Below are 11,912 nucleotides of genomic sequence, written 5' to 3'. Positions count from 1 at the left end.
GCACTCCAGTCTGGGCAACAGAGTGAGACTCCAACTCAAAAAAAAAACAAAAAAAACCCAAGACAAAACAAAAAAAAAGAGTGGGAAGGGGAGCCGAGTGCAATGGCTCAAACCTGTAATCCCAGCATTTTGGAAGACGGAGGTGAGAGGATTACCTGAGCCCAGAGGTTCAAGACCAGCTTGGGCAACATGTGAGACCTCGCTTCTACAATAAATCAAAAAAATTAGTCAGGCATGGTGGCACGTGCCTGTGCTCCCAGCTACTTGGAAGGTTGAGGTGGAAGGATCGCCGGAGCCCAGCAGGTCGAGGCTTCGGTGACCGGGAGTGTGCCACTGCACTCCAGCCTGGGCTTCAGAGTGAGACTCCAACAACAACAAAAAGAGTGGGATAGGGGATGTGAAGAGCCAGAAAGGAGAAAGAGGACTTGGACGTTATGATTCATATGCTTCACCCCCACCAACAAGGAAGCATTACTTTGTAACTACATAAACAAACAAACAAGCAGCAGCAGCATTGACTTTGAAACCATTGGTTTTAACCCTCACCCAATGTTGGGAGCCAGCCACGGAGGCCTACTGAGCTTTCAGGATCAGGGAGGGCTGTGGCCCCTGAGACCACTAGGATGCGTTCGGGAGCTGTTGACTCCATTCCCTCCTCCCTTTTTCTATTTAGCCAAAAGGATCTCTGCCGACCTAGGCTGAAGGCTCTGTGACTGTGACAGGCATGGCTCACTCTAGAAACTCATTGTTCTTGTTTCCCATGAACTGCGGTTTTGGCTTAGGTATTAGATATAATTCAAACTCAGGTCACATTTGGGAGACTTCAATACGGTACAAGCTTCTTTACAAGATTTAAAAGTATATTTGTAGAATTAGTATATACATATGGAGAGCTGTTTTCAGCTTTAGATGGTATAGATGATTATCTAGAGTTACCAGAAATGGCCCAGCATGAACTTTGAGCCGGGCCACATGCCTAAGGGTCCAGCGTGTACATTGGACTGGGCTGCATTCTTTTAAACCAGTTTTAACTACAATTAGTGTAGGGGTTTTCTACTTATTATAGAAACTGAATTTATTTTACTCATAGAAAGTATTGTAGAATAGGTCATGCTAACGTCAGGGAATTATATTAGTTCAAGCATGATCAAACATGATATTTTGAGGCTTAATGAAAATACAGCTAACTTTAGAAATGTTCCCATTTTCTACTATTGCGGTTTTGGCTTTAGTACAATTCACAGTTTGTATTTGGGTTTTATTTTTAGAAACTTTATTGCTGATGATCAGCTTTATATATTAAGATTAGGAATTAGAAACTTTTATAGAAGTTAAGATATATAGGATTTTAGAATAGCCATTTTGTTAAGTGATGGTAATAAATTTTTCCTAGAAATGGCCCAGTGTGATCTTTGGACTGGGCCACATTCTTTAGGAACTGGTTTGAGCTATAATTAAGAGTTTCTATAGTGTAGGTAGAATTAGCATAAAATAAAAAGGTCTTAGGATTTAAGTTAGTCATTAGGTGTTGTGTATGCATAAGCTTTAGAATTTATTGAATATTAGAATATTATAATGTAGCCGGGCTCAGTGGCTCAGCCTGTAATCCCGTGCCTTGGGAGGCTGAGGTGAATGGATTGCCTGAGCCCGTGGGTTCGAGACCCGCCTGGGCAACTTGGCGAGATGTCATCTCTACAATAAATCAAAAATCAGCTGGCCGTGGTAGCGTGCGCCTGTAGTTCCAGCTACTTGGAAGGCTGAGGCAGAAGGATCGCCGGAGCCCAGCAGGTCGAGGCTGCGGTGGCCAGGAGTGGCCACTGCACTCCAGTCTGGGCGACAGAGTGAGACTCCAACTCCAAAAAAAAAAAAAAAAGAATATTATGACGTTAGAATTGTTGTATTTCTTTTGAGGAACATTAACCAAGCATAAGGAACAGTGAGATAATTTGGGGATTGTCCTTCCTCATGCTTGAGGAAACACCTGGTGGGTGAGGGATGCCCCTCATTCACCTGGCTTTGTGTTCACGTGAGAGTCTTGTGATTTAATCCGTGAAAATTTAGGATAAAAGGCTTACGGGTTGTCCCATTAAACGGCTTCTGCACTAGACAGAGTCCAGTCTCTTTCTTTCTTTCTTTTATTTTTATTTATTTATTTTTTTATTTAGTTTTTATTTCTCTGCAATCCAACTAGACATGGAAGGGAATAAGGAAAATATGGAACCCAAAGAATTGTAGCGAGAGCACAAAGATTACAGACATACTGTGAGCAAATGGGATGGAGGGGGTGCTCTCCTGAGCTACAGAAGGAATGAACTGGTAGTTTAGGATAAAGCACGTCAAATTCATTAAAGTTGTCCACAGTCAGCAATGGTGATCTTCTTGCTGGTCTTGCCATTCTTGGACCCAAAGCCCCCCATGGCTTGCACAACATTCATGCCCTCTTTCAACTTGCCAAAAACCACGTGCTTGCCATTCAACCATTCAGTCTTAGTGCAGATGAAAAACTGGGAACCGTTTGTGTTGGGTCCAGTATTTGCCATGGACAAGATGCCGGGACCTGTATGCTTCAAGATGAAGTTCTCATCAAAAAATTTTTCCCCATAGATGGACTTTACACATTATGGCGTGTAAAGTCACCACCCTGGCACATAAACCCTGGAATAATTCTGTGAAAGCAGGAACCCTTATAACCAAATCCTTTCTCTCCAGTGCTCAGAGCACGAAAGTTTTCTGCTGTCTTTGGAACTTTGTCTGCAAACAGCTCGAAGGAGAAGCAGCCCAAAGGCTCGCCATCGACAGCGATGTCGAAGAACACGGTGGGTTTGACCATGGCTGATGGGAAAAGGCTCAAGGCGGTGGCGTCTGCAAAGCGGCCTCTTCCTTTCTTTTAATATCTATCCCTCTTACAGAATCGCTGACGCCGCCACATCTTTCCAGGGACCCCCAAATCCTACAGGGGCTGGCCCCCCGCAACCCAATACCTGGACACCCTCCTCTTGGAGCTACTCGGGGCACTCAGTGTCCCACCCACAGGGCACAGGAGGCTGTGTTCCCTCTGCTTCCCTTGGGAGAGCAGGTGCTCTCTGCCATCTCTCCCTCCCCTAAGTCCCTCCTCCCCAGCACCTGGGGTTTATATGGGTCCCTCCCTGGAAACACTTGAGGCCTTGGGAGAAAGAGGGCTTAGTCCACAGCAGAACCGCAGGGAAAGGTGGGACCCTCTGAACCCCAAGCCCCACTCTAAGTCTGTCCTAGAGACTTGCTATGTGTCCCCCACCCCAGCTGACCATTCCTGGGCCCGCCCCTGTTCCAGGCCCACGTCTCCTGTGAGGTAAAGCCCAGACCTTTGACCTCAGTCTCCCCCCAACATTCCAACCCTGCAGGCTCTGCCAGACTAGACGACTTGTCTTTCCCTCTCGATGTCCTCAGAGTTCCTACCTCCAATACCTTTCCTGTTTCCATTTCTGCTGATAAAACTCCCAACTCAACTCCATTCTTTTCTCTCCCAGTCTCCACTTGCTGACATCTTATTCTCCTATTCATCCTGCAAGACCCTGTTCACATATTACCCCCTCCAGGAAGACTCTCATGTTTCTTCCAGCAAGAGGTCCTCTCTCTTCCAAGCCTCCACATCTATCTTGTGACTCTATGCCAAGCACTGGGAATGGCACAGACAGTTAATGAGTATTTATCATACTATACAGATTGACTCTGCAGTTTTCCAGATGAGGAAACTGAGACCCAAAGACAGACAGCAGCTGGCCCAAGGTCACCTCCAACATGCAGGCTCCTGCCATCATGGCTCTGTTGCTCATGTCTGTGGGCCTCATGGAAGGACTTCAGGTATGGTCATCCCCTACTGTCCCCACCCCAGCAGGGAGCCGGGCTGTTGGCTTCTTCTGAAGCCTGGAAGGAGGAACAGGGGGAGGAAAGAATGCCCCATGCTTCTCTTGGGGATTGCTTGGGCCAAAGGGGCAGCCCAGATGCTGGTCTTGGGGAACCTGCAGCCAGAAGTTCCCAATCCCCCTCTCCTCCTGGTGCCTTTCTCGGCAGTACAGGCCCCCTCTCCTTGGAGGGCAGAGCTGGATGGCGGGGGTCCCATTCTCCCAGAGGCCCATTCTCAGTGCTGCCGCTCCTGGCCCCTCAGGCCCAGAGCCATCCCATCACACGACGAGATCTCTTCTCTCAAGAAATGCCCCTGGACATGGCCCCAGCCTCCTTTGATGATCAGTACACCGGCTGTGCCGCTGCCATGTCAGCTGCTCTCCCGGATCTCAATCACACAGAGTTCCAGGCCAACAAGGCATACGCGAATGGCTGGGCGCTAGCAAGCAGCCAATGGCAGGAACGCCAGGCCTGGGCACCAGAGTGGAGCCTCAGCCCCACCCGCCTGCCCCCGCCACCCCCCGGCTTCCGCGATGAGCATGGGGTGGCCCTCCTGGCCTACACAGCCAACAGTCCCCTGCACAAGGAGTTTAACGCTGCCGTGCGCGAGGCCGGCCGCTCCCGGGCCCACTACCTCCACCACTTTTCCTTTAAGACGCTCCACTTCCTGCTGACTGAGGCCCTGCAGATGCTGAGCAGGGGCCAGCGCCAGCCCCGGTGCCGCCAGGTGTTCCGAGGGGTGCATGGACTACGCTTCCGGCCAGTGGGGCCCGGAGCCACGGTGAGGCTGGGGGGCTTTGCCTCCGCATCCATGAAGAATGTTGCAGCCCAGCAGTTTGGTGAGGACACCTTCTTTGGCATCTGGACTTGCCTTGGGGCCCCCATCAAGGGCTACTCCTTCTTCCCTGGAGAGGAGGAGGTGCTGATCCCCCCCTTTGAGACCTTCCAGGTGGTCAACGCCAGCAGACCGGCCCAGGGCCCTGCCCGAATCTACCTCCGGGCGCTGGGCAAGCGTAGCACCTACAACTGCGAGTACGTCAAAGGTAGGAGGGCAAGTAGGCTCAGCTCCTGTGTTCCAGGGATACATACATAAATACAGCCACCCAGTGAGGAGGACCAGTCATGTCCACCAGCCCCAGCCCTTCAATCTAGAAAGAGATGCAACCTGTGAGATAGTGCACGTCCCATCCCTGAAGGTGGCTAAGCCACAGCTGGCCACTTGCCTGCTGGGAGGTGAAAAGGGCTTCCTGGCCATGGTGGGGGTCTCTGGCCATTTGAGGGGGCAAGGAGACCTGGTCAAGCTTTTCCCCAGCCTGGAAGCTGGAAGGGAATTATTTCCTAGCCAGAGTGCTGACATCTAGACCACTGTTGCCAGAACGAGCAAGAGCCCCAACCTCAGTTTCTGAGGAGAGCACATTTATCGATGGAACTGGAACTATGTGCGGCCTGTGTGCTTGGCGGGGGTGGTGAGGGCAGGAGGGCAGCCATCGGGTGCTGTGCCCCTAAGGTCCGGTCCAGGCTGTGGGGGATGCTCTTCTTGTCCATCCCCCAGGACTGGCCAGAAGGGGAATCTCATGAGGGTGAGTCCAAGTTCTTTTTCTTTTCTGAGCTGGGGGGGTCCCAATCTGTTGCCCAAACTGGAATGCAGTGGCATGATCACGACTCACCACAGCCTCAATCTCCTGGGCTCAGGCCATCCTTTCACCTCAGTCTTCCAAGTAGCTGGGATTACAGGCGTGAGCCACTGTACCCGACATTTTTTTTTTAACTTTTTATTTTTTCGAGATAGGGGCTTGCTCTGTTGCCCAGGCTGCAGTGCAGTGGTGCAATCTTGGCTCACTGTAGGACCCAGGTTGACCTCCTAGGACCCAGGTTCCCAATCTCTGAAGGGCTGTGGGCTGCCATTCGCAGCTGAGTGAGACCCAGTTTTCACAGTTAGAGGCAGGTATTTGGCCGGACTGCGACCACAGCCAAGATGGGGAAGGCCCTGTGTGGCTTTGGTTCCCACCTCAGAGGGCAGTGGGGCATGCTTGAGGTGAGGAAGATGAGGGAAGGTGAGGAAGACCTACGGAGAACGTCACAGCCTCTCCTTGGCCAGGACAAGCACGAGAGGGAGGTGGGTATGGCTGGGAGAAGTGCCCCAGAGTGGACCCTGGTTTTGATGGCCAGCTCCCTTACGACCCAGCTGTTCATGGGTCAGATCAAACCTAGTCAAGAGGGTTCCACCACGAGGGAGAATTTGGGGAAAATGCATTCACTTTTCCCAGAACAAGTCAGGGTTGGACATTGAGGTCCCTTCATCTCTGAGAGCCCTTGAGGCTTTGATTCTTTCTTGTTTCTTTCCTACAGACAAGTGCAAGTCTGGGCCCTGCCATCTGGATAATTCAGGTAAGGGCCACAGGCACTGGTGGAACTCAGTTTCGGGATGAGAAGGCTGCCCTGGGCTTGGGCCCCTCATTGGAATTTCCCTCTTATGAGGAAAACAACCCATTAACCGGAAAAAGGACACTCTTATAAGCAGACACCTGTGGGGGGTGCTGCCCTCTCCTAGCAGATGTGTGTGTGGGAAGGGTGGCGGCTGGGGCAGCAGAGACACCTCTCCCCTGCTCTGGGTCTTCTCATCCCTTGCAGAAGGTCACCTAGCAGGCCCCAGAGAGACTGGGCTGCACTGAGGCGAGGAAGGGAAGGGCTGCTCCCCGCAGTCCTCCCCTGGGGCTTCTCCTTCAGCCACAGAACCCACTGTTTCTGTTACTCCCATCAGGGCTCCCTCAGACCCACCTTTCAAGGTTGAGCCAGGCCTTGGGTGCTGGAGGCCAGTCTAGGCTCTGATCTTTCTCTATGACCACCCCATTCTTCCTCTGGACCTCAGTTTCCCTAGTCTATTAGGCAAATTGGACCAGATGATCACCAGGTCCCTCTCAGCTGTGACTCTTCTCTTTCCTTGAGCACCTGCTGTGCCAAGGCCTATCTGGGCCACCGTGCCTTTAGGCAGGAATAGGCCATTTCCAGGGAAGAAACAGCAGCTCTTTCCCAAGCTTTGGGGTTCTCCTATCTCCTTCAGGGCTCTGTGAACTGTGGGCAGGAAGGACCCCCAGCCTCCACTGACCCATTCCAGGCCATTCCTCCTCACCACATTGCAATGGTGGAGTGATTGTCATCACCCTTGTTCTACAGATGACAGAACTAGGCACAAACACACAAAGAAGCAACCAGTCCTGTGCCACACAGCTCACAAGGAGTGGAGTCTTAACAGCCTGGTCTAGAGCCAAACACGGAACCACCATACCAGGCTGGCTCCCACACAATCATCTCATTCTACTATGACACACACTAATCTATCAGAAGGAAGTGGAACAGGGAGGACTACCTTCATTACGTAATCAAGTGAGACCCAGAGACAGACGCTCAAGGTGACAAAAGTGAGTTGGCAGCAGAGATAAGGCCAGAAGCTGGGTCTCCAGCCTCCAAACTAGGCATCTTGAGTCTGATGATGTAACTTCAGGCACTAGAAAAGTTTATGATTCCCCTCATAGTCCATCCAGCACCTCTTCTACCAGGTTTGGACAGAGGAACCAAGTTCAGCATCACCAGATCTCACTCAGATCTCAAATTCCAGTTCCACCCCACTCTGCAATGCCTTGTTCGTGGTAGTAGAAGGCAGGGGTTAGACCTGATGACCTTAGGAAGGGGATGTGGGACGCCCATCAGTCACCTCATCTCTGTCTACTTTCTTCCTTAAATCTTTGTTTAAACCAATCAAATTTAGCAGTGGGGGGCTGTATATCAACTTCAGTGACATCAATTGTTATAAGTTGTGAAAACCCACTACCATCGAGCCAGCCCCTCCCTAAATTCTTGACCTTCATCGCTGTTGCCCCCGCATGTTTGGTGTATAAGTTTTTCTAGCTCATACTGCCAATCTCTCCATCTTAATCTTCACGTGCTCACTTTGCTCCTGAATACCTCTCTGTCTCTGTTTTTCTGCAGCCATGGGTCAGGGTCCCCTCTCCACAGTCTGGTTCCTGCTGCTGCTGCTCTGGTTCCTTGTGCTGGGGACCTTTCCAGACAGTCCAGGCCTCCTCTGATGCCTTCCAGACGTTTTGGGCCTCCTCCAGATGCTGAATAGCCCTTCCTGCTGCCTCTGCCCAACCTGAGGATGTTGACCACGTGTGTGCTTTAAGTGTGGCCAAGATCCCTGGTAAAGCAATCTGCAGGGAACTCTGGGACCTTCTCTGGCAGCTGCCAGACCTGCTGGTGGAGAAATAGGAGATAATTTGGGGGCTGAACCCTATCTAGGGTTCTGTGGGTGAGACTCTGAATAGAGGTGGGGGGGATTCCAGGACCAGCAGCAACTTAGTTGGAGACAGAAGAGACTTCAACTCGTTTGGGAGGTGATTGGCTATGGTACTTGCTAGTGTTACTCAAGTGCCTAAAGCTTCTATGTCCACCTAGAAGCTTTCTCCACCTCCTCCAGGAAGCTTCCTTTGACCTCTCCCACCCAACTGGGTTGGGGAGTGTGCCTCTGTGCTCCCCTGGGTCCCTGGATGCTTCTCCACACCATGTCTGCCTGCCATGTCACACTGTGAGCTTCCTGAGGGCAGGGACTAGATCTGAGGCACAGAGTTGGTGCCAGGAAATGTGTGGAAGTCAGAGGAGCAAATACTTGTGAATGGTGGGTCCCTGCACTGCCCCTACCTTGGACACTGTCAAGTTCCCAATGTCAGCATGTGGGAAGAAGTTAGACTGTGCCTAACTCCAGGGCACAAAGAACAGGAGAGATGGAAGAGTGCTAGCTCTCTACTAGTGGCTGAGTCAAATCCTAGTTATTTTCTTGCTAGCAAAGGTGTAACTTCTGCTCTAATCCATGCGTCCTGAGGTTCCTCCCTCTACAGAGACAGATCCAGATCCCCAACTTGCATCATCACACAGACCCCAAGGGTAAGACAGGACATCGAGGAGTGTCAGGCACATACTTTACTATGAGTTGGGGCTCTGGGGCCAAATGCCTGTAGGGCCTTTTGCTCTGGAAACTAGACCAAGAATCCCCAACCCCCCTCTCTGAGTCCCTAGGCAGGGAAGACCCAAGTCCCTACGACAGCAGTCACCTAATAAGGAAGGCAGGAAATGTGGTAGTTCTGTTTTTCTTTTCTTTTTTTTTTTTTTGAGTTGGAGTCTCACTGTCGCCCAGACTGGAATGCAGTGGCCGCTCCCGGCCACCGCAGCCTCGACCTGCTGGACTCCGGCGATCCTTCTGCCTCAGCCTTCCAAGTAGCTGGAACTACAGGTGCACGCTACCACGCCCGGCTAATTTTTTTTATTTATCGTAGAGATGAGGTCTCGCCTGCCCAGGCGGGTCTCGAACCCGCGGGCTCAGGCAATCCACTCACCTCAGCCTCCCAAAGGCGCGGGATGACAGGCTGAGCCACTGAGCCTGGCTAGTTCTGTTTTTCATATAATAAGCCTCACTCTCCCCACTAAAAGCTTTAACATCTAGCATGGGCATTTAATTATGTCCCTCTAAGACTATACTTTGATCTTGACCTTCTTAGAGTTTTTCCTCTTGTAGAATTAGGCGAGTGACTGGACTTCCCTTAGTTAAGGTACATAGAGGAGAGCTCATCAGTAGATCTGATCCTGAAGAGTGGGTGTCCCAGGCTCCTTGGAGCAGTGGGAGAGACTGGCTGGTCTAAGAAGCAGCAACCACATGGCACTGACTGTCTCTGTCTGGAGGCGCTGTGGCTGTAGCATATCCTGGGCCCCAGTCCCTCACAGGGCCTGCACCAGCACCAGGAAGCTCATGACCAGGGCCATGGAGAAGAAGATGCCCAGGAAGAAGCGGTCCATCACACGCGCCAAGTGCTTCCAGTCCTCATGGCAGCGCTGGGCAGCCCGGTGGCTGTGGAAGGTGTTGGCAATGGTGACTACATGGTGCAGTAGTGCTTCCTGGCGGCACAGACACTGTGGTTCATGGCAAGGGCCTGCGTGTAGCCCAGCTTCTCCCTCAGGAGGCTGGGGGTTGGGCGATGACTCAGGTGGCCTGGACTGCCCACAGGGTTCTCCTCTTTCCCGCACACACAGGCCCCGTGCCAGGTGTCTCAGCAGGAGGGCCCGAGCCCAGGCTGGCACTGGGCGGGCACTGGGACCACAGTAGTGCAGGTTCATGATAAGGATGGTGAGTGCCGTTGAGAACGTCACCATGGTCATAGTGGCCATGTAGTACTTCCCTGCAAGAGAGAGAGCAAATTGGGCCCAGAACAAGAACATGTAGATACTGAACTTCACAGCCACCTCTGCGAAAATAGGAACAAGCCCGCCATGGGGCTCTCAGGACTTTCCAGGCCCCGTGGATGGAAGCCGGAAGGAGGTAAGGGCCAAGTTCTCCCGTCCCTCATTCCTACAGTGGATCATCAGAGGCCACCTGCTCCCCTCTGCTGGAGGCTGCACTCACACACAACCCATGAAAGTCACGCTCACTGTTGGGAGCCGGCCACGGAGGCCCACTGAGCGTTAGGGATCAGGAAGGGCCGTAGACCCCGAGACCGCTAGGATGTGTTTGGGAGCTGTTGACCCATTCCCTCTCTCCTTTTCCATTTGGCACAAACTACCAAGAAAAGCTCCAGCTGGCTTTAACAGAAAACTCTGAGACCGGAACGAACACAGCTAACGTAGGAGTCTACTGTTCCCATTTCCCACAGCCTTGGTCTTTTGCTTTATCACAATTTAAGTTTGGCTTTGAGTCACATTGAGGAGCCTTAGGCAGGTCACAGGTTCTCTTGATGCGACCTTTAGAAATTTATAGATACAAGTTTTAAGAAAATAGTTTATATAGACTAAGAAAAATTAAATAACCATTTTATTATAGAAGTGTGGTTAGTTCAGTTTGATTTAGGGGGACTAGTGAAGTTTGTATTAGGCCAGTTGGTGCTAGGAGAGAGTAACCATAGCACCAACTGTTTTATAGAAACCAGTTTGAATTAGTATAGAATAGTAAAAGGCAATATATCATTATGTTGGTTTCGGGTGTAAGTATTGAATGACGTTATGTAGCTATAAACAATTAAGGGTAATAGAAACTGGATAAGAACTTCATGTTTTTCTTTATGTTTAAAAAATGCATCTGCTTGAGAGTGGGGGGTATCTTTGTGTGCACGTGGACCTGTTTATGTACATGCTACCTTTTGTGTAACCATAGCAGTAGGAGTTCTCGTGATGATAACTTTGCAGAGTTTGGGGATAAAAGCCCTGATATTACACCCATTAAACGGCTTCTGGTCACCTGAGCAGGAGTCCAGTCTCTTTCTTTCTCCCTTCTCTCCAGAATAATCGCCGACGCTGCCCCACCTTCCAAGGGACCCTCTAATCTTTCCACAGGGGCCGTTCCCTGTAGCTCACAAAACATTATGGGCATGACCCGGGGCAAGATGCAGACCTTTTCTGCACAACTGGGATAATAAGAGAGTCTGCCTCGTCGGTTTGTGGTGATGCTCACGTGGGTTAACAAACGTCAGGTGCAGCCGGGCTCGGTGGCTCAGCCTGGAATCCCGCGCCTTTGGGAGGCTGAGGTGAGTGGATTGCCTGAGCCCGCGGGTTCGAGACCCGCCTGGGCAGGCGAGACCTCATCTCTACGATAAATAAAAAAATCAGCCGGGCGTGGTAGCGTGCGCCTGTAATGCCGGCTACTCGGAAGGCTGAGGCGGAAGGATCGCCGGAGCCCAGCAGGTCGCGGCTGCGGAGGCCGGGAGCGGCCACTGCACTCCAGTCTGGGCGACAGAGGGAGACTCCAACTCAAAAAAATGAAAAAATAAACGTCAGGCGCTCAGGAGAGCGCTGTCATACAGTGCGCACTCTGTGCCTTTTACTATGATCTGGGGATTCCACGTTCCTCCATCAAGGCCTTGAGAAGAAACCGACTTCTTCCCGCGCCTCGCGGTGAGGAGTGTTGTCCTCGGAAGGGGCTACGGCCTCCCCTTCGGCCTCAACCTGAGGGCTCGTGCCCAGGACGCACGCGCGGCCGGACTTCCCTGCAGCCG

At 51.6% G+C, this 11,912-nt stretch overlaps 3 protein-coding genes across 3 annotated transcripts in view; 1 reads left to right on the top strand and 2 right to left on the bottom strand.

Annotated features, from left to right (window-relative positions):
- ART1 (ADP-ribosyltransferase 1) overlaps positions 1-8,211 on the top strand; it is a 17,689-nt gene extending 9,478 nt beyond the window's left edge. The window contains exons 2-5 of the mRNA XM_008071155.1: positions 3,723-3,840; positions 4,145-4,925; positions 6,232-6,270; positions 7,870-8,211. Of these exons, the coding sequence (XP_008069346.1) occupies positions 3,778-3,840; positions 4,145-4,925; positions 6,232-6,270; positions 7,870-7,967 (981 nt within the window). The 5' untranslated portion in view covers positions 3,723-3,777 and the 3' untranslated portion in view covers positions 7,968-8,211. The remainder of the gene's footprint in view (positions 1-3,722; positions 3,841-4,144; positions 4,926-6,231; positions 6,271-7,869) is intronic.
- LOC110596785 (peptidyl-prolyl cis-trans isomerase A-like) lies at positions 2,159-2,840 on the bottom strand. The gene is made up of 2 exons (XM_021719106.1): positions 2,620-2,840; positions 2,159-2,524 (listed from the first exon to the last, which is right to left on the bottom strand). The coding sequence occupies exons 1-2, from the start codon at positions 2,828-2,830 to the stop codon at positions 2,346-2,348; spliced, it is 390 nt and encodes a 129-aa protein (XP_021574781.1). The 5' UTR covers positions 2,831-2,840; the 3' UTR covers positions 2,159-2,345.
- A 1,437-nt stretch (positions 8,212-9,648) lies between the features above and the next one.
- CHRNA10 (cholinergic receptor nicotinic alpha 10 subunit) overlaps positions 9,649-11,912 on the bottom strand; it is a 7,696-nt gene continuing 5,432 nt past the window's right edge. Inside the window, exon 5 of the mRNA XM_021719104.1 lies at positions 9,649-10,172. Coding sequence (XP_021574779.1) covers positions 9,649-10,172 — 524 coding nt within the window. The remainder of the gene's footprint in view (positions 10,173-11,912) is intronic.

This window comes from Carlito syrichta, unplaced genomic scaffold (assembly GCF_000164805.1).
Source record: "Carlito syrichta isolate Samal-C Ts95f unplaced genomic scaffold, Tarsius_syrichta-2.0.1 Scaffold314132, whole genome shotgun sequence".
In the NCBI taxonomy this organism is placed as follows: Eukaryota; Metazoa; Chordata; class Mammalia; order Primates; family Tarsiidae; genus Carlito; species Carlito syrichta.
Note: the sequence above shows the minus strand (reverse complement) of the source record. Positions and strands in the feature narration are given on the sequence as shown.

Bases quoted from the DNA above. Each gene is read 5' to 3' on its own strand.
- LOC110596785 (XM_021719106.1), bottom strand. From the start codon at position 2,830: ATGGTCAAACCCACCGTGTTCTTCGACATCGCTGTCGATGGCGAGCCT. The intron at 2,525-2,619 runs ATGTGTAAAGTC...CAAATACTGGAC, and splicing joins TGGTGACTTTACACGCCATA to CCAACACAAACGGTTCCCAG.